Here is a 27,620-nt window from a genome sequence, read left to right on the forward strand (position 1 = left end):
TGCGCAAGATCCAGCTGTTAATTTTATTTGCCGTATGCATCGCCTTATTTTGTGCATCTCATTTGTTTACCGACTCCCTTATAAGGCCACCAAGATGGAGCTGTGTCTGGCCTCACCCTTGGCAGCCATGTCGCTTCTCATGATTACCACGTCCGCCCCTGAGTGTCTCAAACTGCCCTTTATTGACAGATAACAGCGACCTCTTGCCGTACCCCGAATTCCAGCTATCATCTCTCCTCTCTTCAACACTTCACACCGGGCATTGTTTCCAGTCCCTGGTGTTTTACAATGTTGGTTCTTACCAAGAGGGTATCGCCATATCGTGCGGCTACTTTCTTTCTCATACTTTGCAGGTATGGGGTTGAAACAAAGATATCAAATACTCCCTCCACAGAGAACTTTATTAGAAGATCTGGGGTAACAGGTAGGTTCGCTTCATGTTAGCCACACCTTCTGTTTGCGTCCTTGCATTTGTATTCTGACTTTGAGCCCTGTTTAGCTGTTCTTCTAGGGGATTACGTTTACATCGATGGAGGCAAAATATCCCAGCTGGACGACGGTGTAATACCTAAGGAAGGAAGGCACCTAGTCAACACGACGATATCCATCGACATGTCTAAAGCGTGGAAGAGCGAGTCCGTGGCCTTGCGAGAGATTTCCAGGTTCAACGAAGGTGTACAATGTAGGACAAGGGGCGCCATTTGGGCGAACGCTGAGAAAGGCGAGTTTTGGATTTGGGGTGGCTACCTGCCAAAAATTGCTGATGGCATGAATGACACGTTTATCTGGAAATTTACCGCCGACGGTTGGGGCGGTGGCTCTTGGGCTAAAGAAACCCCTTTAAACTTCGAGAAGCTTCCCAGTTTGCAGCAAACGAAAGATAGTGCGGTTATGGTAGCTCACGACAAGGGCTATGTTCTGGGGGGTGTAGGAAGCTGGCTACCGTCGGACGAAGATGCGGGCCCCGGAATGGTAACCTACGATTTTAGATCCAAGGTGGTGGACAACGGGACAGGCCCTGCCATTGGCATCTTGGGTAAACCAGCCACATTGACAGGAGCAAACCTCCTGTTTATGCCAGGATATAACATGCCAAACGGGCTTGGTTTGGTCCTTGGGGGGCATGCTCTTGCTACTTTCAATGGAACAGCAAAGGTTGAGGAGTCGCATCCACTGGACTTGCACAATCTGACATTCTTTGATCCGGTAACCAACGAACAGTACTGGCAGCTGACAACAGGAGACATACCTCCCTCTCCCCGCTCACGCGCTTGTGTCGCTGGACCCTTCCGCACACCTGGAGGAAATTACGATTTGTAGGTAGACCTTTCAGTCTTGTCTCATCTCATATTTTGTTCACTCTAATGCAATTGCTAACACGTATATTTGACAAGATTTCTTTTCGGTGGAGAAAGCAAACTGACAGACATTCGGTATGATGATGCCTACGTTTTGAGCCTTCCTGGCTTCGTTTGGACCAAAGTGCCATCCCCAGCGCCGGGGGGGTCGCGTGCTTACCACTCTTGCTTGGCTGTTGGAAGAAACCAAGTGCTGAGTGTCGGTGGGACGCGTGGTGGAGGCTTTGATAATGACTGGAGGTCTCCCGACCCTGTGCCCCAAGGCTTGCTTTTGTTCAACATGACCTCTCTGAGATGGCAACTTGAGTACTTCGTCGAAGGCGACCTTGTTTCGGGATATGAGCGAGCAAGCACTATCAGGAATTGGTACCAAAACGGGTTCGTCTAAGACCTACACCCCTTACCTTTTTTTAGCGAGTTTTGAACTAACCGCAGTCAACAAGCTCACTGGATCGTGTCCAATGGTCTTCAGAGAAGGTGCAAAGAATGTTTGGGGGCTCAGGGGTGGTGAAAAGCACTGTGCCAGATGTATCAGATTCGGATACATCGCCTTCCAACACTACCATCAATGTCGCAACAGCCACTGTAACATCTGAACCTAATCCGTCAACGATACCATTAGCAACAGTAGTGGGTGGCATATGCGGAGCCTTTGCTCTAGCTTTTGTTGTTTCTGTCTTGGGCTGGTTCATTTACCGTTCGAGACAGAAACGAGCACCGGTGAAAGAGACAGATAAATGGCCAAGGAGTCAGGATAAGTGCATTGAGACAGGGCCGGATGGATATTATGTCTACGGGATTCCAGGCGAGTTACAGGGTACCACTGTACGGGACAGTTCAACGAACTGGCCAGCGCAAGAGCTTGACTCGGGCCATCAGTACCCCGAGCTGTCTGATGGCCGGTCATAGGCTGTGGATATATGAAATGCAAAGAATATCAACTTCTTGGAGAGTGGAACACTGGAATCTCAAACTTGTGTTTGATATCGGCGTCAACCACGCTTATTATCAGGTATTTGGCCACGAGATGGCATAAGAGACCATGTAGAGGCGCATACTATCGTCGTATTGTAAGATCAAGTATATCGGGTTGAGCGAGTCTTGTTTAACTCATGCTTGTAAAAGCCCAAGGATTAACTACCCTCTTTTCAAATCTCATCTCCCCGAACTCATCATTATCATTGACTTCACCGTCAACATCTCCTCCCTCAAGAACGCGCACCCCAACACTCCCACACTCAGCGACAGTTCCATTTCCACTCCCCAACCCCAGCTGCATCCCGCAACCAGCCCACTCCCTCACCTCACCCACATCAGTCCCGTTCCTCATCGCCCCACAGTTCAGCCCCCCATCTTGTGTACACCCCAAGGCAACATAATCATCGCCCCAAACATCCAACATCTCTTTGCTCACCATCCATATCTCGCCTCTTTGCCCTTCTTTTACCCCAATAGCCGCCACATAAGGTCTTTGCTCCTCCGTCTCATCCACCAGCCCGACAACGCAAAGGTAACCACCCGCTTCAATGCTAAACCGGCTCGCTTGAGAGCTGCGTGAACCAAACAAAAGAGCGCGGGCGGACAGGTGGACGAACCAGTTGTCGAATGGGGTTGAAGGGTAGGATATCTGCAAGGAGAAAGGCGCCGAGGATTTACCGCACGAGGTCGGAAAGATTGCAGTCGGGGTCGGAATCGATGACGTTGTGGTTGTGTTGGCCCAGCGAACGGTGGTGTTGGCAAATGTAAAGGCCGTGTTGGCTGTGAAGAGTCGAGGCCCAGTGGTCAGTGCTGCTGTGGGGGTGGCTCTGGTGGTGTTGAGCCACAAGGGACGAGAAGAGGTGGTGTTTGACAGGTGGGAGAGGCCTGTTCCAGTGGCAGTCCCTGTGAGAAGAGCTACCTTGTGGGCTTGGAGGGAGGTGGTGTTGGTGCGGGAAAAGAAGCCGGTGGCCGTGATGTTGAGTCGCCAGAATGGGAGGTGAAAGCCCTGCGAGGGCTTCGCGGATGCAGTGGTGGTGTTGAGGTAGCGGCCCGTCTGGCTGATGTGTGAAAGAGAACCACCTGCTGAGATGCTGCCTTTTTCTGCGGTGGTTACTGTGATCAGAGTCGTGGTGTTCATCACATATACCACTGGACTCTTGCTTAGACTTGTTGATGAGACGGTGGTGTTCAAAAAGCGGCCTGTCGGTGAAGCTCTCTCCGTGTTTGGACTTGCTCCGGTTAATCGAGTCTGTGGTCGGGCTGTTTCTTGGGATGAGCTTGTTGCTAGTGATGATGACAACTTGAGTGCTGCGAGAGTCTTTGAAGTAACTGGCAGTCGGCTACTATTGTTCAAAGAGCTGCCCAATTTTTTCGAGTTTACCGTTCGAGTTATCATCAAGGTGGCAGTCGACGATCGGATGGTTGAAGTGGTTGTCACACGCGTGATGCTCACACAGGAACATGACGAGGCAAAGTCTGCGATCGACGAACAGAGGATTGTCGGAGCTACACCCGAGGTCAGGTTCGAGAGAAACCCATCCTTCGTGTATTTGCCTTTCCACAGTTTTCCATATCTGTTATCCGTCGCCAGTGTGCCATTCTTGGGTGAACTGGTTGTGTTGAAGGACTTGATAGTTGTCGCGGTGTCAGACTGAGAACTGGTGAGAGTGACTGTCACAGTTCTTCAGCGAGGCTTGTATCAGTAAATTTTCTTCTTGCTTGGAAAATAGCAGGTCATTCATACCGTCCTGCGACTTTGGTGGTGATTTGGGAGGTCAAAATGCATTCAGGTATAAAGCTCGACCGAGTCGAGTTGTTTCCCACTGCGAAGACGATGGCATTCGAGAAAGACCCAGCCCAAAAGACTAAGGAGAAGAGTTTCATGTTTGCGTTCTCTCAGCACTTAGTCTTGCATTATCGTGATGATCTCCGTCGACGGCGCCGTGAAGAACTGAAGATCAATCCCCCACCAGACGCGACGTGCGCGTGCAGAAACACTTTAAATGACAGACATGGAGCAACGCCTTGTTTTTAAGAATTCCATGTTTCTGCTTCCAAGAAACCGGTTCTATGACGGAAGTCGACTGTTTTTTGGTTTCCTTCAGATTGCGTCCCCTTGCTCTTAGTTGCGGTCTTATACCCGGCGTCCAATGACGCCCCTGGGTGCCCCTGGCGGATGTTGATCATTGCCCGTCTTGGCCACACTCTGATCAAATACACCATATTACCATCGAGGGCTCAATCGTAATTTGTCTCTCTATGGTTATTATGCGTCAGGCCAACCCGGCACAGATTAAATAACCCAAGAAAGCTGAAATACTAAAGATTGACCAAGAAATGATAAATAATTGCTAGTGATATAGAGTGAAAGCCCAGCGGCTCTGCCAGCTGATTGCTACGACAGGGGATAACCCCTGTAAATCTTCCGTAGTATAGTGGTCAGTATGTGAGCTTGTCATTAACACCGACTTCGCTCGAGACCCGGGTTCAATTCCCGGCGGGAGAGATCATAACTTTTTTGCATTTTTACCAACGAAACCGTCTCTGTTTCGGTCACAATGCTAACCCTAGTGGAATACTTCTTTTGTTCTAGGCCCGACGCGGGTCCCGCTTTGCCATGTATGTGCCGGCAGCGGGTTTTAGCGGGAATTTGGCGGGGAAGCCGTTGTCACAAGCTTCTGTTGTTCTCGAAGCATGGAACGGCCAGTAACCATCAAAGCAGCGCTTCACTCGTCCCATTTTCCCAATCGGAAGACGGCGAATGGCGCGAGGTGACTCAGCCATTCAGGCAGATGTGCTCCATGGCTTCCGGGGGATGCAACGGCCTGATCTCCTGGATAAGTCAACGCGACCGCGCTTCACCGTCCTCCTTCCTGTTGCGGGCTGAGGGGCCTTATCGTCGGTGAAGCTCTCTCCATCGCCAAGTACCGTAGTGCCGATTTTTTGTGGCAGTCGCCTTCTCATTGCCAGACCAGCAACACAGGCAAACCTTGCCACTGTTGATCAAATAATAAAACCGAGACTTTTTTTCCCCCCATTTCCTTCTTTTATTATTATTCTCACTCATTCACTTTTACTCACCATCCGCCTTCACACACACCTCACTCCCATCCGTCCATCGGTAGCTGCTTCGTATCGCACACCCCGCAGTACCATTCGTCATTAGAAAAACTGACCTCGCCACCGTTACAAACATGGCCGAATCTCAGGAGCTGTCCATGGACCTCCCCGTTATTGACCTCGACGTCTTCCTTTACAAACCCCGTGACTCTGTTGAAGTGCAGGCAGAATGCGTCAAAGCTGCCAACGCTCTCATCACCTACGGCGCACTGGTGCTCCACGATTCGCGCGTGTCTGAGGATGACAACACCACTTTCCTTGACCTCCTGGAAGATTACTTCGCCCAACCAGAAGAAGATCTCAAGAAGGATGAGCGCCCCGAGCTCAGCTACCAGATTGGTGTCACGCTCGAGAACACCGAAAAGCCCAAGTGTGCCGTCGATGAGCCATGCCTGAACGTGATCGAGAGACTCGCCCCTTCAGAGCGCCCCTTGGATATCAAGGGCCACGAACCCGACCCGAAGTGCAGATTCTTCTGGAGAATGGTCGAGGCCCCTCCATATGAGACTCAGTTCCCAGGCTTGAACGCCGACAACATCACTCCTGATGCGCCCCATATCAAGGAGAGATGGGGACCAGTCATGAACCAGTGGGGAGCATCCATGAAGAATGCGTAAGTCCTTGCAATTTCTTGTGATTTTAGATGTCCAAAGTATGTTGCTAACATTGGCTATTGCTGCAGCGTGGAAGGCCTCACCCAGATGGCCGCCGTTGGCCTTGGCCTCCCAGCCGACACCTTCAAGGATGCTGGCCGCTACGGCCCTCATCTCCTGGCCCCTACTGCCTCTGATCTCCAAAAGTATGGCAAGGTCAACACGATCCTCGCCGGCTTCCACACCGATCTCAACTTTCTCACCATCCACGGTCGCTCCCGCTATCCCGGCCTCCACATCTGGGCTCGCAACACAGGAAAAAAGATCCCAGTCAAGATCCCGCAGGGCAACTACTTGCTGGTCCAAGCCGGTAAGCAGCTCGAGCACATCACCGGTGGCCTTATCAAGGCTGGCTTCCACGAGGTCGTGGTCAACGAGAGCACCGTGAAGGTAATCAACGATCGCAAGGAGAAATTCCCCAACAGGCCACTCGTGAGAATCAGCAGCACCTTCTTCTGGCACTTGTCCAGCGATTACGACTTGGTGCCCATCCCCGAGCTGAAGGAAAAGGCCAAGGAGGTCCGAGCTGCCCAGTTCAACTTGGGCAAGGATGAGGGCGAGGAGGTCGAGTACCCTGCTCTCAAGGTCGGAGAGCAGGTGTCCAATGAGCTGAGGCACATTGCACTCATGGTGAAATAACTCACAGGATTTTTCCTGTGGCATTTCTTTTTTGCTTTTTTCGGTGTGATTCAAGCCACGGCATATGACAGGTGTCAAATGGGTTGCACAGCATTAGCGCTGCGGGATTGGGTCATTTTTATGAGGTCATGTGTAATGTCTCAGCATGGTGTCTTAGACCTTTGGTACCTAGTAAGCAAGCGAGTCTTCAACGACTATTGTATCATATCACAAATGCATTTATATTTTTGCATAATCCGGGGTACATCTGGCAAGGAGAAAATTACCGTCTGCACAGTGAGCTCTGGGTCCAGTGACAGTGACAGACCATCAAGGTCCTCCGCCCGCTCGCTCACCGCCTGCCTGATCACGAGTTCTGCCGCCTTCAGATCTTTGTTCCAGCTTTGGCTGCTCAACCCCGAGTCTACAGTAGAAGGCAGGCATCCAGTTGAACACTAGTTATCTAATGAACTCTTTCTATAGTGCCCTTACCCACCCGCCACATCTCAACTCATGGGAGCCATGATGAGCGATGGCCAACCGTAATCAACAATTGTCACCACGAACAACGACATTCCACTTGTCTGCTTAGAACGCTTGTCCCTTGATACGAAGGTCGTTATCCGTGACACATCCATGCTGGCGCAGATAGTATGCGCCATTGCCAATCTAATTCCACTGGACCTCCTGCTCGTGATCATCCTATCTGTTTGTCAATACCCTGGGCGTCTGGGAGTTATGGTGAAACATAAGATGCGGACAGCTTCCATCATTGCACCAGTAGATGGCTGCCCACCACGAGCAGCTGACGCGTCCACAGTTGCCAGGACCCGATCCGTAAGGGGACATCGCACGTGAAGGACTCGGGTCCCCGGCGCCGGCGGCTGCTGAAATGTGGGCTGATGTAGTCGGGATTAGGACTCGAAAGGTTGCGTTCCGCCCAGAATATCTCGCCTCCATTTGCGCAATCGCTTCCTCGATGGTGCGGGTGACAGTCGCGGTAGCGCTAGTAGGATCGTCAACTTTGACAGGAAGGTCCCAAGAGATGGGAACCATTCCGTAGCCCCAAATACTGTTTGGCTGCTCGTTATTGGAGGCTGGAGCGCTGTAGACACCCTTTTTCATGTTAGCAAGTGTGTTCTAACATAAGCTATCTACCTACGGTAGCCAAGGTGCTTAGAATATCATTCTTACCTCGAAAAAGGCCATCATGGCAACGAAGGAGGTGAAACAGAACCACATGATGTTTGGTTTGCAGGTATGAAACTCAGGTTCTCGTAAATTGGTGATGTCTACTGTGAAATAAGAGTCTGCCAAAGGGAGAGAGGGCAAATATACGCTGACCAAGAGAGACGTGGGCCGGCCGTAAGAGTTCCGGGAGCCAGCGTGACCAAAATGACGGTTGCTCTTGTATTCACTTCAAGCGCTTAGAAAGGCAGAGTCTTGGATACCTTATGCTATCTAATGTTCTCAATAGATTGTCTGCTCTAACACATACCTATTAGATTAAAGTGTTTCAGATGGCGGGACCGAAAAGTGATGCCCCTACCGCATGCAATCTGCACCCCAAAACAAGCCTGTAGAACTATAGTGGCTTGCCAGTTCATGAGGTCTCAACCCCTGAACCCTTGAACCGGATGGTACGGACCGACGTATCTAGGTAAGCACACTCAATAGTTGACTTTTCAAACGAAATCAATTTTCAAGACCGAACTACTTATCAACTACCCAACTACAACGTGCCATCACAAGACGACATTACATTCCGGAAATCTCTCACTCGGCACATTCATCTGCCCACCATGTTCGCATCCCCCTTCTGACCCAGCAGCTGAAGTGCGGCAGTCCGCTTCTGAGCAAGCATTAGCAACCTGTCCGCCTTCACAACTCCATTGTTATCCCTTCCGCTCAGCATCAACGCAGTCTTGCACAAGTTCTTGATCTCTCTGCCGTTCATTTTCAGCTCGCACAGACGGTCCAGGTCGCTTTCGCCAACCACAAACTTCTCAGCTCCAAAGTGTTTGAAGAAGTTGAGCCAAACCTGCCGGCGCTGCGTGGAGTCGAGGTCGTAATAAGGCAAGAACAAGTCGACGCGGGACTGGAAGGCGTGGTCGATGGCAGAGAAGCGGTTGGTGGTCAAGAACAGGATGCCTTGATAGTACTCGAGCTTGGTGAGGAAGACTGTGGTTTACACCGTTAGCAAGCCGCCACTTGGAACCACGATGAAGAGGCTGATGTAGAACACTTACTGGACACCAACTCATTACGAATCAAGCCTTCATCGCTTCGAGCACCTAGGAAGACGTCTGCCTCATCAAGAAGAAGCATGGCATTCCAAAGTCGGCACAGATTGAGAGCGTGATCAAGAGCTGCTTCGACCTCGGAAGGAGTGGTGCTCAAGACACCGGCCGAAACCAGATACAATGGGACCCGGGCTCGCTCAGCAACAGCTTCGGCAGTAAATGTCTTGCCCACACCGGGGGGGCCGAACATGAGAATGGTAATCCCACGCCCTATGATGGCACGGTTAGTCTATGTTGTTGATCAAAGGGTTCCCTCAAAAAGCAGATGCGTACCTTTGTCAGCCACAAAGTCGTCGCACTCCTGGGTGCTCGCCTTCTTGCTCGCCACGAACTCCCAGGCAAGCTGCTTCTCACCTCCCTTGGACACCAAGTTGTCAAAGGCACTGTCGTTCCAATCAATATCCCGCAAGTTTTCAATGCAGTAACGCCCCCAGTCCTTTGCTTTGATGTCGAACCCGATAAGCCAGGGGGTGGTCAGTAGAAGATGCTCGTCGGACAACTCCGGAAGGCTGGAGTCGTCGACCCGGTCCGAAGTCTGAAGGTTGACCATGGTAGCGGCCATCTCGTCCTTGGATCCTGATGATTCCTCCTCTACAGATGATTCTTTCGCCACTTCCTCTTCGTTCTCCAACGAAGCGAGCTCAGGGACAGGTTTGTTCTCGCTATGGTAGTAGGCATAAGGGTCAATGACAACTCTCCCAGACATCTGGTTGTGTCACAGTCAGTACAAGATCGTCCAATCAGTTAGAAACTTGTCCCACAGGTCAGGAACACATACACTAAGCTGAACATCCTCCTCCTCCCCAACCTTGAAGGCGATCTTGTTCCCCTTGTACTGCTGATATCGGTAACCTCTCAGCCCCTCCCATCTCTTTCCTCTGGCCAGCATTCTGGCCTTGATCCCCTCTGGATCGGCCGCCATCGAGAGTGGGTACACGCTCAAGTTCCTGACCTTCTGTCTTCCCTTGAAGTGCTTGATGGTGACCCACGTCTCCTTCATCCCGGTCATCTGGCCATTCCAGTCAACGTACTCGCACATGACCCACATGTTGCTGCTGTCGGAGCTCAAGCTGTGCTTCCGGGAAACACGACACAGCGTCTCGACGCCGAAGAATTTGGTGACGACCAGCTCACCGGGTGGGAAGATTTGCCACAGGTTCTCATGTCTGACGCGCCCAGTCCCGAGCGTCTCGTCAAAAGAGGTAATGGAGGACTCCAATAGTGGGTTTAGAAAGTCGATGAGGTTGTTGGAGGCTTTCTTCCTCGCGGTGACCTCATCCGCATCATCGCCGTCGCTCAGGAGTGCCTGGATGGACTCGTGAATTTCATTGAGAATCTTCCAGCGGTGAACCAGCGGCTGGAAGGAGGCGTTAAAAGTCCAGTTCTCGGCGGTGAGTGTGTCTGGGTCTTGATAATAGTTCTCGAGTGCTTTTGCGAGTACGTCACGCATGCTGGGGCAGTTGACGGTGATGCTGTTGGTGACGTGCTGATCAGAATCGGGATGGCGCTGGATGATAGGGATTTCGGAGACTTCCGCTTCGAGAGAGGACCGTTCCTCGTCGACGTTGACATGTTTAGACAAGCGGCTGGGGCAACTACCGCAACAGCAATCGGTTTCGTAGAGCTTCTGCACCACCACTGAGTTATCCGGCCCGGAAGGAGTCTCAGGAACAAGACCTTCGTCAGTACTAGAAGACAGAGAAGAGGGTTGGCTGAATTCGTTCTCAAACACCTGAACACCAGATTCATCGACTATCTCGTCGGGTTCGGAACCACAAGGGGTTGCTGATCGAGTGCTCGTGGCCGACATGGCTACAGGAACGAGAGCTGAAACAACGTGATAGGTATGGAACAATGGTGGGATTTACGCAAGAGGAATGGCTGTTGAAGGTCGTCAAGTCTGAAGTGTGGTTTTCCATTGAAGCTGACTTGAAAGTAGTTTCTGCTGGGCTACTTATATGCCATGAAGCTCTACTTCTTTGTAGGGTAGGCCTAGGCTTTCCATGATCCCAGCCTCCAATTTCCCATTGACAGCATCCTCCGCTACATGTCTGTCACTTCCAAAAGGTGCATTGCAGGAGAACGAATCGATAAGCGCCAAGGGACTGTGTTGCCTAGAACTGCCTGGATGGAAACCAACAACGTATGAGATGCTGCATCACCACCCAACCCCATCATTTAAAACTCTCAAGATCAGATACCTCTCGTGAATCTCACTCCTACAGTCGCCTACTGTTGTGCACGCCAATCTTCTTCTTGCCTGGTGAGGCTTGTCTTGGATGTGTTGTTATGATATTGGATGACAACCAGGCTACCAGACCCACCAGACCAAAGCTACTACCTATTTGGGTACTTCAACATGAAAGAAAAAAAGGCACTGGGGTTGTCCAGACTCGAAGCCATCAGCACTTGATAGATAGGGCAAAAATGATACTCTCCCGCCGGGAATTGAACCCGGGTCTCGAGCGAAGTCGGTGTTAATGACAAGCTCACATACTGACCACTATACTACGGAAGATATACAGGGGTTATCCCCTGTCGTAGTGATTGGTTGATGACTGATTTGCTAGACTGCAGGTATATATAGGAGTCAATGCATACACCAACATCATGGGAAATTCGAGCCCCGAAATCTTTGGCTCGGCTTGATTTGCTTGTCGTGCTTCTCAGGTTGACTTCGACAATACAAGCAATAACTGAAAAAGGAATTTGACGCTTGCGGAGTATCTTCAATAAAGAGCAACAAAGGACGCTCCTCGCAAGAGACAGATGGAGGAACAATGGCGATGTTTATCTTAGTTGCTCCTTTGTATTGACACCTCGAGTAATACCAGGTATTCGAGCGTGCCCTGGCCGGGTAAGTTCCTCGCTACGAAATGGCTTTGTCCATTTAAAATCCTCGTTGCGACGTATCAGCGATCGGCCTTCCATGGGTCTCGAGGTGCTGGAGGAGAATACGATACGGGTTGATCTAGAGGGAGGTTATCACCCAGAATACTATCACAGCATCAGTCATGTCGTACGGTCATATCTTCAAGGATACAACGGGGCAGTACCTCTTCATCCGCGAGCTTGGAACGGGCGTCTCCTGTCGAGCTCAATTAGTCCGTCACTTGCCGACAGGCGAATATCGAGTCCGCAAAGTCCTCCATCGACGTGTGCCGATTGGCGAAGATCTCCCTCGCAACATCAGATACACGGTAGACGCAGATATCCAAGCCATTATCCAATTCAACAACGAGACTGCCATCGTTGATCTTCTCCAAAAGAGCGGCGAGCGAGACCAACTCAAAATCGCCGCGCTCTATTCACACTCAACCCATGCCGACGAAAAGAAAAAAAAGTACTCGCGAGTGTCGTACTGGTCTCTCTCCAACGGTGGCGACCTCGATTCCTTCCTTGCAGACTATCAGCACCACATTCCGCGGCCTTTCATTCTTCAGTTTCTTAGCCAGATGCTCACCACCCTCCAGCACATGTACACCGCCTGTCACGACCGTCTCGGCCCCATGGTTCACAACGACTTTCACGCAGGTAACATCCTTCTTCACTATCCCAGCGATGCTCGAAGCCCCATCCCCGAATTCCACCTCATCGACTTCGGCCTTGCAACCCCGTTATCTCTGGCATCCATTGCCGATGACAATGACTTCCTGCTTCCGGAACCTGGCAACCCACCTGTCTGGGATATTCCTCGCCTGTTGAGAGTTGTTGACAAGTTACTTGTCACTTGGCCCGAAGAGTACCGAGCTTTCCTTCACTCGGGAGGAGATCCGATAGGTATTGCCTACAGGCTGCTCTTGGACCTGGACCGTCGGTTCCAGTATATACTACAAGAGCACCGAAGATATGTCTACGAGACGAAGGACTTTTCGCAACGACTAACCCTCCCCGACCTGCGACCTGTCATCGAGTATGTCAACAACTGTCGAGCGATTCTAGACTCCGACGGGGTAGAGACAAGAGACCATCCTCTCTGCAGCCAAACATACATGAGAATATCTGATGCCAAGCTCGCAGCACCACAGACCTACAGCGAACTGGAGACAATCGCCCATACCAAAGACTTGCCTGGACCATGGCACATTGGTTATCTTGACCCAGAGCGAAACTATCAAGTGCTTGATCTTCTGGCTGTCGGCAACAAAGACACTTTCCACCGTCCAAATGAAGACAACGAGAACAGTGACACTGACTCAGCGTGGGGAGATGAGTAGAATGTGGGCGAACAAGGGGCAGAGGGCAAAAGAGAAGGTGCCACTTTGGTGTGCAAGAATCTGGTGGTATTTCCTCTCATGATTGCTATTCAAGGCCTGCTGAAAGACACATCCAAAAGATAGGCACTGGGGAAGAGGGACTCAGCGACCTGGCCTCTTGGGCCGGCCGAAGGCTTTCTTTACCTCGACCTTCGGGTGCAGCTCTTCCAACACGGTGGCCTCGCTAAGTTCGTCAACTTCCTCGACTTCGAACCTCTTCACGGGCTTCAAATCAGCCTCTTTCTCAGCAGCAGCCAACACAGCCCGCTTCATCAGCGGGTACATCATTCGGAATTTGATGGCTTTCGTGCCTGGAGAGGCCGGGCATGTGTAGAAAAACAGCAGAGGACTGCTCTCTTCTCCGTTGTGGGTATGATTAAACCTGTAAAAGGTGAACCTGGGTTCAGTAGACGAGATTACTTGCAGCAATTCCGAAATCGAAGACGGGTTCGAGTTTTCGGGGACAAGTTCGACGGACTCCGTCTGGGGGTTAATTTTCTGTGGAATGGGCATCAAAGTCAGCCTGGGAACCTAACAGCCAATGGTACAAACACACACTGACCAGCATAACCAATGATGTCCCGCTCCCGCTTCCCAGTTCCCTCAGCGCATCCAGCGCGTTTTCGGCGATAGGTGTAGCTAGATTTTGACTGAGATGAATCTCGCGAGTGCCCGTGCCTTGACCGGCTTCCTGCTCTGCCTTCCGGACAGCGCCCAGACTCCTCTCCTCTTCCGTCAGAGGAGCCTCGACGGCCGAGTGGGCGTCATGTTTATCGAAGCCAGCCGGGGTGAGCTCGTCGGGTGAGGTCGCGAAAAAGGTTTCCCGAAAATGCTCCGTACCCAGCTCCCGAACTAGAGTGCGCTCCGTCGAGGCGAACAACATCTTTTGGCGAACGGGAGCGGTGTCTGGAACATAGGTAACCCCCACCAGAGCCGGGCTGGAGGAATAGCGGCGAAGGATCACGTAGAGAGCTTCATTGAGTTTTACGTGGGGCTTGAGGAGAGAATTGACATTGTCGGCGAAGGCGGCGCCAGGAGACGAGGTCAGGAGCTGAAGCGGCTGGAGCTTCTCGGACGCGATGGTGACGAGCAGGCCGAAGTGGGATTCGGAGGCGAGAAATTCGCTAAACTGGGAGACCAGCTCCTGTGAAGCTGAGATGCCGGACTGCATTGCAAGCTAACAAAACACCCAACAGAGCGGCGGGATGGTGATGGGCAGGCAAAGTGTGATGTTTGGAGGTTGGGCTGAGCTTCGAGATCGGGAATCCAGGAGCTGTTGCTACTTGCTAGGTAGCACCACGACAGTGGGGAAGTGGGGGGACCAAGGGCCTGTTCCCCAAAAGCAAGGTCCAGGCTCTGCGGCTTGGCAACGTCTTCAGCCAACAGTCAACATCCAACAACCAACATCTCAGCACCAAAACATGGCACCTGGCGCCTGTGCAGTACACTATCGTGACTACACTATCTCGAAGTGACAGCGGCATGGCATCCTGGACCCAGGAACGAATCCTCCACGGATCTGATGCCAATGGCTCTGGCCTTCTCCCACCCGCGGCGCATCTGGCCATATCTGCTGATTCTCAGCGTCGCCCTCCCCCCAGTCTGCAGAGATCAATTCCCCGATTGGGGGCACTGCCGTGTCTGCCGTGGTGTCTCTGAGGTCTGCCCTGGTCTAGACCCTTCTGGAAGCAAAGCAGCCGCATGCTGCGAGAGAACATGCAGGCCCCTTCTCCCTCCTTCCTCCTCTTCTTCTTTCTCTTTCGACTTCAGCCATGGAATCCGTGTCTCTTTCTCGTGGTCGAGATAACCACGCTGTCTTGTTTGACACTTGGGGCCTTTGCTGTCTGTTATTTTCGATTCGTGTAGACCAGTGACAATAAAACCATGATTCATTTTTTTCACTAGCTCGCCGGATGCCCATCTGTTTGACTGACCATGGTGACAGGCATCTGTCTAGATATTCAGGAGGCGAAGAACATCTCGAATAGGGACCGACAGCTCAGCACACGATTGACGGGATCTGCTCCGAAGCATTTGCACCCACCATCTTACCCAGCCTCCCGTCTTCATACTGTCTGACCAACCATAGCAGGCCGGGAGATACTCCGTAGCGTCGTGAATGGACCAAGCAGCCCTGTCTCTACACTGTACAGTACAATACACACCCGTCCAGTTGGAACCATCTAGGCCCTACACCAGTCTCCTGTCCCCATCCACCCCCCTAGTCCCTGGCCCGTTCCGTCTCCCAAGAACCAAGTTGAACGGCACCGTTGAGCGCTGAAGGCGCCTGTCTGTCCCTGACAGCCCGGGCACGTGGAGCCGATACTTCGGATATCCTGGCTCCATCGTTCGTCTCCCGACCTTGAATTTGCACCTCCATCCCGCGCCAGACATTTTGGTCAAGAGGCTTGCCGTCAAAGCCATTTTCATGGCAACGCCGCCGTCCCATCGGCCTTTGAGGGCCCTTCTTCCCGCGGACACGGAGGGAGTCGGGGGTGAGCGCGGAGCCTTGTCTTCGGCTTCGTCCAGTCTCGGACCCCGACCAACATCGGTCGAGCTAGCACCTCGGCGGCGGACCGCAAGAGCCGCATGTATCGAATGTCGCAAGCGGAAAACAAAGGCAAGGAACCGTCGCCATGAAAGAGGGCTGTTTTGGTGCGAGTGCTCGCTAACCTGTGCCTGATGGGTCCCAGTGTACTGCTGAGCGACCCCGTTGTAACGAGTGTACTCGCCGCAACTCTGACTGCGAATATGACGCGGGCGGCGATGAAACTCCCGGAAAGGCTCTGAAGCGACGTTTTGTTGACCTGGAGGACAAGGTGAACATTTACGAGCAGGTCTATGCTATCCTCAGGTCTCGTCCACAGCATGAGGCCAACTCGGTCTTCAAGCGAATCCGAACCGGTGACGACCCGCAGAGCATCCTTCGGCATGTCGAGCACGGCGATCTTCTTCTCCAGCTCAGAGTTGTCCCGGAATCCCGATACCGATACGAATTCCCCTTCATGTCCCCGCTCCCCGCCCGGTTGCAGACCCAGGACAACCCCTATTTAGGATCGCTCATATACGAGTGGGAGGTTGAGCGCCCTAGATCCCCCGTCAGGTCGCCGAAACGAAGAGGCAAGCAGCTGGAAACCGACCGGTCAGCAAGTGAAGAGTCTACCACGCCGGGCCCCGGTCCCTATGTGAAGCCGTTTCATGCCGCCGAAGTGCATGACCCTCTTATCGACTCGGCCGAGCCGTCAAAATGGACCGACGTCACGACGGATAATACTCTCCTTCGAAGTCTCTTGAGGTCCTATTTCCTACACGAGTACCAGTGGTTCTCGGCATTTCAGAAAGAATACTTTCTCTCCGATATGATTGCAGATCGACGTCAATTTTGCTCCCCCTTGTTGGTCAATGCCGTTCTTGCCCTTGCTTGCGTAAGTTGACCGGAACACGTCCATCATTCGAGGTCATACACACAATTGACACAGGCATCCGACCGCAGCACAGCTACCGCGAATTAACGGACCGGGCCGAGTTCTGGAACCCTCGAACACTTGGCTATGGCTTCCTGACCGAGGCCAAAAGACATTGGGAGTTGGAGCAGGCGGGGAACCGAGGCAAGCTCACAACGATTCAAGCTGCCATCATCCTCAACATTGTGTATAACTTGAATGCCATGGTCAAGCTTGGGTGGCAATACACGCTCCAGGCGATTGATATGGCACACAAGATGAAGCTGTTCAAGAAGCCTGAGAACTGGGAAACGTTGAATCCCAGGTTAAGGGCTGGCCGAGATTTCACGGCATGGAGCCTATTTGGCTGGCAAAGGTACGCGGTCTCGATCCAACTTGTTTTAAAGGGCACTCAGTCAGCGCAGGTGCTGATACATGGTCACTTTAGCCACTGTACCTACACTTTGTTTGAGAAGCCACTCGTAGACGACCCCCCGGAGGCGCCGCTGCCTGCCATCACAGCTGACCCAAGTTGGTATGGCGAGGTGTGGCTCAAGTACCCCCTCGAAGGAATCCTGTATCCGAGCCATTTTGCAGAATTTTACAAGGCCAACACAGAGTTTCGGGTGATATTGAACGACATTTCCAAAACGTTGCACTGGGAGGCAGGGCAGAGTCGATCACCACCAGCCGAATCCAAGATTGCTGCGCTTTACTGGAGATTGCAAGCATGGTATGCTGCGCTGCCCGAATCACTTTCGCCTAGGACGATTGTGTTTACTGCGCAGATGAAGCTTCAGTAAGAGTCCCTGTGCTCCGACTCGGTCATCTGAGAGATTATGGATAACTAACGTACTTGCCCGTGCCAGCATGCATTACCACCATGCCATTGTTACCATGCTACAAAGCCTCATGACCGGCGTATCAGATATTACGAGCTCAGCTCCGGCTGCATCTCCGGCGTCAGTGGCGTTTCCAGCACCGTCACCAAACGTCCTCGCTATTTCTTCTCTTTTGAACAGTGACCCGCCATCAGAACCAACAGGGCCACCACTTCCACCCCTCCAGGCCACATTCTCGTTGCACCGAACACAGTACGAAACGCTGCTCAGGTTGTACTACCTTCGCCACGGATTCGAAGCTCTGGACGTCTTCATCATGGTGTCACTCATGACACTCGCGTTTATCACAACCAAAGAGCTCGAAGACACCCGTCTCTCCTTGGCCCAGCCGCCTTCCGAAGAACAAAAAGCACACATTGATTCCCTACGAGCCACCCTTGTCTTGTGCACCAGAGGGCTGTACGACCAAGGGAAGAGTTACTATCTGTCCCAGACCATCTTTCGTCTAGTACGAAGTGGGATGCATGTTGACGAGAAGGAGCTGCTCCGCGAATATGCCTCTCTACCTGACGAGGAAGACAGCGCGGATGCGAAGATGAGAGAAGAACTGGCCCAAAGGTTGTGGCCGCATCCCCACCCCCAGGCGCAGAACGACGGGCAGGAAGACGTCGAGACGGAACATGCATCCGGGCCAGCGGCTCAGGAACAAGAGGGATGGAAAGTGCTGGATGTATTATTGAAGAAATATGGAGACGTCAGGATGGAAGCTCCGGAGAGCGGCGACTCGGAAGATCAGGGGTAGGTGCCTAGGTAGGTAGGTAGGTACCTAGGTAACATGGCCAGGTAACAACAAAATTGGTATTTAGGAAAATAACAAGACTCTGCTTACAAAGAGGCTTTAATGAGGCTGTTCAGAGATGATGTGCGTCGCCAGATATTGTTATCGCCAGTACGGAGTACCATCCGTGAGGGGCACTCTGGTGCCTGGAAAGGGTCATTTCCCGTGCACAGCGCCATTGGCTCGTTCAATCTCAAAACCGGGGTCATGGAACTTGTGTTCGTTGGGCCCTCACAACTGCCAATCACAGAGGGGCTTTGGAAATAGCTCCCCGTTCTGGTATTCTCTTGGCTCGAAACGGGCGCCCAGCTGGGTAAGGGTCCAGGACGGTGACTCCCCTGTCCCGTGTTTGTGGGTTTTGTTTTGTCAGGCACCGCTTCATCCACATCTTGTGTTGGTTCACCTCACAGTCGTTCTTTTTTTGGAGGATCTGTCACTCTTTTGTCTTCGATCTCGGGCCTCTCAACATGTTAAGATAGCTTTGGACTCTTCAGGATATACTACAGCGCACATCATGGTGCCGACTTACACTCGTTTATCGACACTCGCTGTCTCACTTCTGGCAGTCAGCACAACGACGACCGCGCATGTGCTTCTCCCATTTGCACAGCACCACGAGCGCGGCCAACAGCTCTCTGCCCGCAACGATGGCACAACTCAGCTCTCGCTCGTCACAGAGACGTATGCTTACGCCGTCGAGGCTGAAGTTGGGACGCCTGCCCAAAAGATGAAGATGCTGGTGTCGCCCAATACCGGGCATTCTTGGGTCATCAGCAGTTCATCATCAAACTGCATGGACTACACTCGTTATAGGTACTGCACTCAGTACAACGATAGGTATCCCTACGATCCAACAGAATGGGGCGATCCGGTGGGAACGCCCTGCACCGAGGGAGAAGTCGTTACACGGCCAGGGCAGTGCTTATGGGGAACCTGTACGTCGCCCTCTCTTTTAGGTTGAGGTTTTCCATCCCACATCGTAACTGACATGATGGCAGACAACTCGAGCCTTTCATCTACCTATTTGTCAGCCAACCAGCGATACATGAACTTCGAGGCGAGTACAGCCGAAGGCAGCGTCTCCGGAACCAACATGACGGATCATCTCAAGATTGGCGGCCTGACAGTGGAGGACTACCCAATGGGCCTGATTACCTCTTCTAGCGCCCATGTTGGTGTACTCGGGCTCGGCTTCAACAGCTCCGGCTACTTGTACTCGTCGTATTCGTCGTCGTCGTCTTACACAACGCAAATGTACACCAACTTCATCGACCGACTCGTCCAGGGAGGCAAGAGCAAATCTCAAGCCTACAGCATGTGGCTCGACGATGCGGAGGGAAAGTCGGGCGGGCTGTTGTTCGGTGCTGTGGATAGGTCGAGATATACGGGCGACCTCGTGCGCCTGTCCGGGTCGAACGATTACCTTTCCGTGGCCGGCAACATGGTTGGAAACGTGTTTGGCACCGTGATCAACACCATCAACGGAACCAAGGGTGGCAAGGAACTGCCGGCTCTGCGCACACATGACTTCCCACTCGACGTCTCGATCAGCCCAAGCAATATTTACTCGTTCCTCCCCAGTGGGATGGCGGACCAGATGGCCGAAGCAGTGGGGGCGACCTGGAACACCACCCTTGGAGGCTTTGTGATACCCTGTGACGCCTCCCTATCCAACGCAGTTCAGTACCAGATCGAGGTTGGGGGACCAGGTGGCCCGGTTCTCCATGTCGAGACGAGCGATCTTATCGTCCAACCAAGCGTTTACGCCGGCCGCACCAGCAGCTCCGCGAGAGGCCTTGAGCCCGCAAAGCTCATGGGCGCAAGCAACCTCTGCTTCTTTGGCATTCAAAAACGAACCAACAGCTACAGCTCGTCTTCTCGTCTGGACACATATGCCAATATCGGCAGTTCCCTTTTGCGGCGCAGTTATCTTGTTTTCGACCTCAGCAACCATGAAATTGCCATCGCGCGGGCCAAGTTTGCCTCGAACGGAAACAAGCCCTCTCCAGACATTGTGCCGTTCAGTCGGTTCGGAGCCAAGGTGCCCGGTGCCAAACAACTCCCAGTTACTTGCTCGAGCAGCGGTTGCAACGACAACTTGGACGGTGGGAATTTCGATGATGGGGACTCAAACGACCGTGGATCCGGCTCGGGCTCGTGGTCTGGCTATTACCCCGGGAGTTCAGCGGCCGCTGAACGTCTACACTGGCGAAATGTGGCTCTTGGGTTGGGTATAGCCGGCGGTATCCTCTGCATCGTTGCCGTTGTTGCGGCCGTCGTGGTGTGCAGGCGAATTAGGCGTGCGGAGAAGAATTCGGACAAGGAAGGAGAGGCAAGCGATGCGAACTCTGGCGACGTGGCCGTGGGTGTTGCGCAAGCTGCGCCCATCAACAGGAGATCGTCGCCGCCGGTTGTCCTGATGCCTGTGATTGAGGAGAAGCAGGAAGCGTCAGGTTCGACAGAGCAGCCAGCAAAGGGCAAAGACAGTACCAGTTGATAGCCTTGATTCTTAATGATGATACCCCTTTTGCGTACTAGCCCATCTGCCTGTCATGCGCCCACGGAACGATCCGTGTTGCAACGTCATTGCTGATTACGTCTGTTCATCCCATTCATTGTTGCTCAAGTGTGGCTTGCCTGCCCGTCAGGGTCCAATACTGACGTCATCTGTCCAAGTTCATCAGCACCACCCACGTCAACGCCCGTTTTTTGTCTTGCCCACGACGGCGGGTTGAACAGCCCCGTTGCAGGTCTCTCTATAAAGACCAACCGGTTCGTCTTGTCTGAGCCATTGTCCAAGACTTTCTCCACAGATAAACACCAGCCACATCCAGCTCGCAACTTACACGCGGTCCAGCCCCTCAACACCATAACTGACTATCACCAACCAAATACTACAATAACCTACCTTAACAACCGCAAAAATGGCCATCACCAACGCCATCACCGACCTCATCTCCTCCTTCCTCGAGCTCTTCTCCTCCCTCTTCCACACCGTCTTCGCCATCACCAACTCCTTTGTCTCCGGCATCCTCAGCCTCTTCAACGGCTTCTTCATCTTCATCGGCGACATCTTCAAGGGTGTGTTTGACGTCGTAGGCGGCGTGGGCAGGTTCCTTGCCGGTAAGTCTCCTTTCCTGTCTTTTCCTCCCGCGCCCATCTGCCCGGTAAGAAAGCTGACGATTTCCTACGCAGGCAACATTGTCATCCTGGGTATCATCGCTGCTGTTGGGTATGCATATGTCCGCTTTGCTGGTCAGCAGACGGGCCGGTCGGGGCGACCCGTTGCGAATGGTGTCGGAAAGGGGTTGAAGACGCAGTAAAATGTTGGTAACTTCACAGGAATCTTGACGAGACAGCAAACGAAAGGGGGTTAATGGCAGGGCGGCTCCTTTGTTTTTGGTGATACCTCATGTACCAATATGATGCTTTTGAACATTAATACCACACATGTTGCATACAGCAAAGGGTAGCTGTGTTGTTGCAATAAGATCATGAGGATGAAGTTGAAGGATTCTGATGAGCAAATATATATATATATACAGTATCATGCAAACAATAGAATCACTAACGAAAACAAGCGGAGTATCACAAAGAAAGGGAAAACAAAAAGCACACCATCTCCCATGCGCCACGCATCTCCTTACACCCACATATACGATCCGGGTGTGCCAAGTCCTGCCTGAACCCCCAGCTGCCAAAATGCACACAGTCAAAACCTGTATCTCCTACTCTTCTAACGCTCCTTCGCTATGCATGTCAAGTCATCAATCACTCAGTTCTCCAGCTGTGACTCCACTGCAGTCTCGTACTCTTCCTCACCCTTCCCCTTCTGCACAATTACTGGATATTTGGCCATTCCATCGTCCTCCTTCTTCTTGTCCTTCTGGCTCTGCTCTTCCTCACCGCTCTCGCTGCTACTCCCACTGCTGTTCTCACTTCCGCTGCTCTTCTTTCCCTTTTTCTTTCTCCTTTCCTTCTTCTTCCTCTTCTCTACCTCGCTATCGCCTTCATATGCCGCCTCCTCCTTCTCACTCTCTTCGTCCCTGTGAATCTTGGTGCTCCGGGCGCCACCAGCGTTGGCCTGGGCGTTATCCAGATCGACTCCGCCCTTCTCACCCATACCACCCTCACCAAGCTCACCGCCTTCCATAACCACACGAAGCTCCAGATCTTCATCCTTGGAGTAGACTCTGAGGCCGACCACGCAAATGGCATTCCACGGATCGGGCTCGTTCTCGTCCTCGGTTTCGTCCCGATACTTGCTGACGACGGCTTGACCAGCAGGGGGCGGGGCGGCCATGCGCGGCTTGCGCGTCATGTCGTCGCTGCTGTAAAGCGCTTCCCAGTCTTCGACTGGGGAGGCGCTCGATTCGCCATCTGAGGTCACGTACATGTTGGGCGGCTTCTTTTGCTGTACGGGAGGAGGTGGTGGGGAAGGGTTGGAAGTGGCCGGTGGCGGGTGAGGGGATCCAGTAGAAGTGGGAGACGAGGCCGCAGCTGCAGCCTTGTCTTCATCCTTGGGCTTGGCCTTGTCCGTATCAGGGGTGGCAGCATCGCTCTTGGGGGTGAGCTGTGGAGTGCCCGAAGACTCCGAGGTAGCTGCAGACGGTGTTTCGGCATCTTCATCCTTGGGCTGCTCGGGGTTGTCCTCACCCTTGGCTTGATCCTTGTCCTTAGTCTTGTCTTCTGCTTTGTCGTCAGCCTTGTCTTTTGAAGTCTCGGTGGCCTCCTTCTCGTCAGGCGTCCTCTCGGTCTCGTCCCCAGATAGTCCAGAAGCTTCGTGTTCCGTCTTCTCAAGAGAAGGAGTCTCAGAGGGAGTGGCGAGCGGGGTGTCTTCACCTTCTTCGTCGGAACTCTTGGCATCATCTACTACTACCGGCGTGCTGTCTTCTCTCTTGGGCTCCGTCTCGGCCTTGGCTGGATCCTCGGCCGCTTTGTCGGCTTCCTTCTTCTGTGTGTCCTGCCCCTCGGTCTTGGAGCCGGGGGTCTTGCCATCAGACTTTGCAGCCTTGGACTCGTCTGTCTTGGGAACATCAGTAGCCCTGGCCCCGACAGGCTTTTCCTCCTTCGGGGCGATGTCGGTCTGAACGCCAGCATCCTTGGGCTTCAGTTCCTCTTCCGCGCGCTTCTTAGCCTCACGGGCAGCTTGCTTAGCCTCGAGCTTCTTGTTGTTCTTGCGGCCTTGCTTCTTGGTGATCTCCCGGTTAAGGTGACGCTTTTCCCAATTCTTGCGGCGCTCTTTGACACGAGCCTCGCTGGCCTTCTTCTGGTCTGCCTTCTTACGAAGCTTCTTGACAGCTTCCAGATGGGCAGCGGCTTTGCTGTGAGCCAGATCATAGGCATAGCCAACCTGGGCGAGCTTCTCATTCTCGACGCGCTTCTTGCACTCGCGCTTGACAACCTCCTCAATGCTCAAGGCCTCAGAATCTCGCTCGCCAACGACGCTGATGAACACGCTGTAGTTTCCAGGCAGCATGGACGGGAGTTCAATAGAGACAGAACGATCCATGAGATAGTTTCCATGGCTACGGACAATGTAGTCTTCCGGGTCTGGTCGGTCTTGCTCGTGCAGTCGGAATTGCAGTCGGAATGAGTACTGGCCATGAAGTCCCTTGAAGTAGCGGTTGTCGAGCTGGCTCAGAACAATGACAAGAGGAGACTCCTTTGTCAACTTGATGTGGAACTTTTCGTTGTACTGAGGCTTCCACGGCACCTCGACGCCGATCCATCTCTGACAACAGCGCCAGTCTTTCTCGCGGAACAGGCGGGTCCGGTCGAAATGCTGGTACTTGCGAAGCAGGTCCTCGTACGAGATCCAGAAGACGCTGTCGCTGCCGAAATGGTGGCCCAGTTCTTCCTGTACCTCGGTGGTCCACTCCTTGGAGCCATCAGACCACGCGCCTTCCCAGATACCCTTCTTGGTCTTACCCCAGGGGTTTCTGAGTTTGAGAAGGCGAGTGCCATTCTTGAGGGTGCGAGCTTCCATCACGACGTATGCGTGGCCTTCTGAGATGCCGTCACGATCGCCGTAGCCGCCGTCGAGAAGACCAGTGCTGCAGCCAAAGAGAAACTCCTCGTTGACTCGGCTGAGTTCGTTCTCCCAGAATCCGTCAAGATCCAAGATGTCAGATGCAAGAAGCTCGGTGGTGACACCTCCCGAGAGGTCTTCCAATCCCTCTCCGATCCAGCCACCAGCCAAGGAGGCGTAATCACCGTGTGCTTTGGCATATGCCTTCTCGATGAGCGGCACCCAGGTTTCGTTCTGATCCTTGCATTGAGCAAAGAACAGGGCTTTTGAGCCTGTTTGATACGTCTGTCGGTAAACTCTTTCGACGTCCTCGCGGTCAATTTGCTGCAAGAGATCGCGTTGCATGCTAGGAGAGTCCCAGCAAGGCGACTTGAGAAAGAGCTTGTCGTCGATGATAGAGTAGATCCACTCGCCATCTGATGGGGTTGTTAGTCAGATTGTAGGGCAGGCCGGACAATCAAGAGCAAAGAATTTTACCTCTGTAGAAGACAAAGCCGTAGATACCAATGCGGGTATCGTACTCGACGCAGATGCGCTTGATACCATCCTCCACATTGGCCAGTCCCGAGAAACTAGCCATCAACCAGCAGTCGCCAAGACTACCCTGCTTGACGTCGTTTCCGCTGAGATTGGCCATGAAGGTCGGCTTCTCGAAGATCTCGTGGACTCGCTTGACGGCCTTGGGAACAACGGAGCTGGGGTTGAGCATGGTCGACATGCTGAGGTCGTATTTGGTGCGTCCTAGGGTGTTGAGAGTATGCCCCTTTTCCATCTTGAGATCCCAGTCCTGATCAAAGATATCAGCATGTGCTATGGCAGATCTGAACAAGAACACCTACCAGATCCCACCCAGGATCCCGATATCGCATATTCACCCTTCGGCATTCTTGGATGATCTTCTGGACTTTCCGCCTACATTCAGAAGCAGCGCGTTCGTACCCAGCACTGAGAAGTTCGTTGGATCGCTCAGAAATCGACGGAGGGAGAACCGGGTCGAAGGGCAAGACTGCTACCGCCTTGTTGAACCGCTTGTCGCTGAAGCGTTTCCATATCCGGTTGATTCTCTGCTGAGGAGGCACCTTGCGTTTCTTCTTCTTCTTGTTGGCGTCGTTGGTGGTCGTAGTGGCAGGAACCGTTGCCTTGTGCTTGCGGTAGCTATAGTAGTCGTCCGTCTCCGAGGAAGACGAGTAGCCATGCATGATGGGCAGATATGTCGAGGGCGTCGACGGGAGAAACGAAGTGCAAGTCCTCGGCCTCTAAAGGGAGGAAACCTTGAGAGAATGTAGGAGGAGCTTGGCAAGGCTCGGAGAGAACCTGTTGCAAGTCCAAGATAGGTAGGTCGTCAATATAACCAACACCGGCCCAGCCTGGGGGGTTTATAAGACGCAATTAATCTCTGCTTGTTAACGAGGTATCCGTCAGCAAGAGGCACAAAAATATCCGATAAGCAATCTTTAAACAAAGACTGGCTGATAAAGAGCGGTGCGGCCTGTACCCCTGAGCGGTGGAAGGCCGGCCAGTGCGGTGGCGGCACCAGCCAAAAGGGGACGTTCTAGATGCGATCGACACTCCGGTCCATGACCGAGATGGGGGAAGCTGAAAGCCAAGGGTTCAATGGAACTCACTGTTGGGACAAAGGATGGGGAGACGGTCTCAAAGGCAAGTCTCCGATACCATGGTATTGTTGAGATTGTTCAGACGGAATTCGAGGCGGGCATCCTTCGAGAAGGTCGAGGAGAAGAAGGAATGGGATGAGAGCTAGGCGGTGTCCAGTATATACCCCTCGGACGCCCTCGACAAGTGAGCAGGCACACGGCAGCCTTGCGTCTGGCTGAAGCAGCGGACACATCCAAATCACGACAAGTCCCACAGGTACAAGACGAGCCAGCAAGGGTCTACACCACCACGACCACTCACCGACGGAGCTGCTGTGGGTGAGTAGTGAGGTATCAAAGATGCCGCCATTCAGAAGCAGCACTGTGCCCCACCAGGGTGGCCAAGGGTGCCATGGGGTGACTCTGTATGATTTGCCTCTTGACAGGCATTGGTTGGCAAGGGGAAAAGTGCACTTCCTCCTCCGGGATTCAACAGTCAGGCGCCGCCCGGATGCGTTTCGAGAGGAACACGGAGGGGCGGGTGGGATGTCATGTCGGGTGGCCGACACTGCTGACTGAGGCGGGAATGGTGGCGTTACCGACTTCCAGGTTGCCCTGCTTCGTGAGCACTGCTGCTAGCCGGGCGTGCCGGGGCGAATTCGTGGCCGGGCCATCCCACCGGGTTCTCGTGTTGTCGACATCCAACTGGACTCGGGATGGAATCGGTTCCTCGGAGGAAGTGTGTGTGAAGGCAAAGACAGGACTCAACTGTGAGTGGAACCGAGTCGGAGCTTGGACACTCGAGTTCCAGTGGGATCGAAGTGGATCCTGGAATGGAACCTGGAGCTGCAGGGTGCACGTTCCCCGCCTGCCTGCTGCTTTGGTCGTCGCCCACCCCCACAGTTTGCAGGTTGGAATTCCCCTCCAGGTTTGTACTACCTCATGGAGATGTTGAACAATGGAAAGTGACAGAGCTTGAAACGGGACACGAGGTTACCAACAGAGGCTGAGATAGCCAACAAGATGTTGGTGAGTACATCGGTTCATTCTAGAACAATGAGATGAGGCGTGTTGTTCTAAAGTTGCCACCGTGAACTCAATGGGGGATGCCAATCCAGGATTGCCCTGTTGCACCCCGCCTTCAGTGGAGCAGAGCCCCGGCATTTCGTGATCAACAACCGGCCTGGGGAGCGAGAAATCCATTTTCTGGCCTCCACGTTTCAAACTCCATGTGGTCACAACCGATAAGAAGGTGCCGCCGCTGTCTAAAGATGGCCTCCACGATGCCGCTGTGCTGACTCAAACCGTCAGAACAGCATGTACATGGAGATAGTTCAGGGTATGTCGACCTATGGCTTCTATTTTGGTGGGCGGGGCTTGTGTGCCGAAGGAGGGTGGGAAGAACCCCTCCTTGGGTCTCATGGGCTCTCAGATTTGTGTACACTACAGTCAGTTGCCTTCAAAAGGCAGCATGGCAGCCACTCCTCAAGATCCCCTCTTTTAATTTAGGAGATCACGAGGCTCTAGGTAGTGTAGGCATCCCAAGCTCATCACCACATCACCTACTGCGCGTATCAGAAATATC

General features: G+C 53.0%; 10 protein-coding genes and 2 non-coding genes across 12 annotated transcripts; 8 read left to right on the plus strand and 4 right to left on the minus strand.

Moving 5' to 3' along the window:
* Positions 1-612: 612 nt before the first annotated feature.
* On the plus strand, positions 613-2,267 carry QC762_704690 (uncharacterized protein; the record flags this gene model as incomplete). Its single annotated transcript, XM_062893322.1, has 3 exons — positions 613-1,316; positions 1,395-1,736; positions 1,802-2,267. 3 exons carry the CDS (start codon positions 613-615, stop codon positions 2,265-2,267), a joined length of 1,512 nt encoding a protein of 503 aa, XP_062738808.1.
* A 196-nt stretch (positions 2,268-2,463) lies between these two features.
* On the minus strand, positions 2,464-4,415 carry QC762_704680 (uncharacterized protein; the record flags this gene model as incomplete). Its single annotated transcript, XM_062893321.1, has 2 exons — positions 4,081-4,415; positions 2,464-3,994 (listed from the first exon to the last, which is right to left on the minus strand). Exons 1-2 carry the CDS (start codon positions 4,218-4,220, stop codon positions 2,464-2,466), a joined length of 1,671 nt encoding a protein of 556 aa, XP_062738809.1. The 5' UTR covers positions 4,221-4,415.
* A 342-nt stretch (positions 4,416-4,757) lies between these two features.
* On the plus strand, positions 4,758-4,842 carry QC762_0103830. Its single transcript has one exon. It is a non-coding gene; the product is annotated as a tRNA-Asp (tRNA).
* A 36-nt stretch (positions 4,843-4,878) lies between these two features.
* QC762_704670 (uncharacterized protein) lies at positions 4,879-7,041 on the plus strand. Its single transcript, XM_062893320.1, has 2 exons — positions 4,879-6,069; positions 6,139-7,041. The coding sequence occupies exons 1-2, from the start codon at positions 5,531-5,533 to the stop codon at positions 6,746-6,748; spliced, it is 1,149 nt and encodes a 382-aa protein (XP_062738810.1). The 5' UTR covers positions 4,879-5,530; the 3' UTR covers positions 6,749-7,041.
* Positions 7,042-8,516: 1,475 nt separating this feature from the next.
* QC762_704660 (uncharacterized protein) lies at positions 8,517-10,840 on the minus strand (the record flags this gene model as incomplete). The annotated part of the gene is made up of 4 exons (XM_062893319.1): positions 8,517-8,908; positions 8,977-9,240; positions 9,304-9,692; positions 9,759-10,840. The coding sequence occupies 4 exons, from the start codon at positions 10,838-10,840 to the stop codon at positions 8,517-8,519; spliced, it is 2,127 nt and encodes a 708-aa protein (XP_062738811.1).
* A 623-nt stretch (positions 10,841-11,463) lies between these two features.
* Positions 11,464-11,548, plus strand: QC762_0103860. The gene has a single exon. It is a non-coding gene; the product is annotated as a tRNA-Asp (tRNA).
* Positions 11,549-12,044: 496 nt separating this feature from the next.
* On the plus strand, positions 12,045-13,247 carry QC762_704650 (uncharacterized protein; the record flags this gene model as incomplete). Its single annotated transcript, XM_062893318.1, has 1 exon — positions 12,045-13,247. The coding sequence occupies one exon, from the start codon at positions 12,045-12,047 to the stop codon at positions 13,245-13,247; it is 1,203 nt and encodes a 400-aa protein (XP_062738812.1).
* Positions 13,248-13,276: 29 nt separating this feature from the next.
* TWF1 (Twinfilin-1) lies at positions 13,277-14,752 on the minus strand. Its single transcript, XM_062893317.1, has 2 exons — positions 13,849-14,752; positions 13,277-13,784 (listed from the first exon to the last, which is right to left on the minus strand). The coding sequence occupies exons 1-2, from the start codon at positions 14,455-14,457 to the stop codon at positions 13,389-13,391; spliced, it is 1,005 nt and encodes a 334-aa protein (XP_062738813.1). The 5' UTR covers positions 14,458-14,752; the 3' UTR covers positions 13,277-13,388.
* Positions 14,753-14,811: 59 nt separating this feature from the next.
* On the plus strand, positions 14,812-18,492 carry QC762_704630 (uncharacterized protein). The gene is given in 6 exon segments (XM_062893316.1): positions 14,812-15,510; positions 15,525-16,001; positions 16,010-16,711; positions 16,780-17,105; positions 17,178-17,528; positions 17,599-18,492. Coding segments are annotated over 5 exon segments (2,187 nt in total). The 5' UTR covers positions 14,812-15,510; positions 15,525-15,968; the 3' UTR covers positions 18,374-18,492.
* Positions 18,493-18,617: 125 nt separating this feature from the next.
* Positions 18,618-20,906, plus strand: QC762_704620 (uncharacterized protein; the record flags this gene model as incomplete). Its single annotated transcript, XM_062893315.1, has 2 exons — positions 18,618-19,344; positions 19,408-20,906. Exons 1-2 carry the CDS (start codon positions 18,924-18,926, stop codon positions 20,904-20,906), a joined length of 1,920 nt encoding a protein of 639 aa, XP_062738815.1. The 5' UTR covers positions 18,618-18,923.
* Positions 20,907-21,333: 427 nt separating this feature from the next.
* Positions 21,334-21,873, plus strand: QC762_704610 (uncharacterized protein; the record flags this gene model as incomplete). Its single annotated transcript, XM_062893314.1, has 2 exons — positions 21,334-21,532; positions 21,605-21,873. 2 exons carry the CDS (start codon positions 21,334-21,336, stop codon positions 21,730-21,732), a joined length of 327 nt encoding a protein of 108 aa, XP_062738816.1. The 3' UTR covers positions 21,733-21,873.
* QC762_704600 (uncharacterized protein) lies at positions 21,863-27,109 on the minus strand. The gene is made up of 5 exons (XM_062893313.1): positions 26,715-27,109; positions 26,066-26,684; positions 25,280-25,836; positions 24,918-25,227; positions 21,863-24,856 (listed from the first exon to the last, which is right to left on the minus strand). Exons 3-5 carry the CDS (start codon positions 25,637-25,639, stop codon positions 22,185-22,187), a joined length of 3,342 nt encoding a protein of 1,113 aa, XP_062738817.1. The 5' UTR covers positions 25,640-25,836; positions 26,066-26,684; positions 26,715-27,109; the 3' UTR covers positions 21,863-22,184.
* Positions 27,110-27,620: the final 511 nt, after the last annotated feature.

The sequence above is a fragment of the Podospora pseudocomata genome, chromosome 7 (genome assembly GCF_035222375.1).
Source record: "Podospora pseudocomata strain CBS 415.72m chromosome 7, whole genome shotgun sequence".
Taxonomy (NCBI): domain Eukaryota; kingdom Fungi; phylum Ascomycota; class Sordariomycetes; order Sordariales; family Podosporaceae; genus Podospora; species Podospora pseudocomata.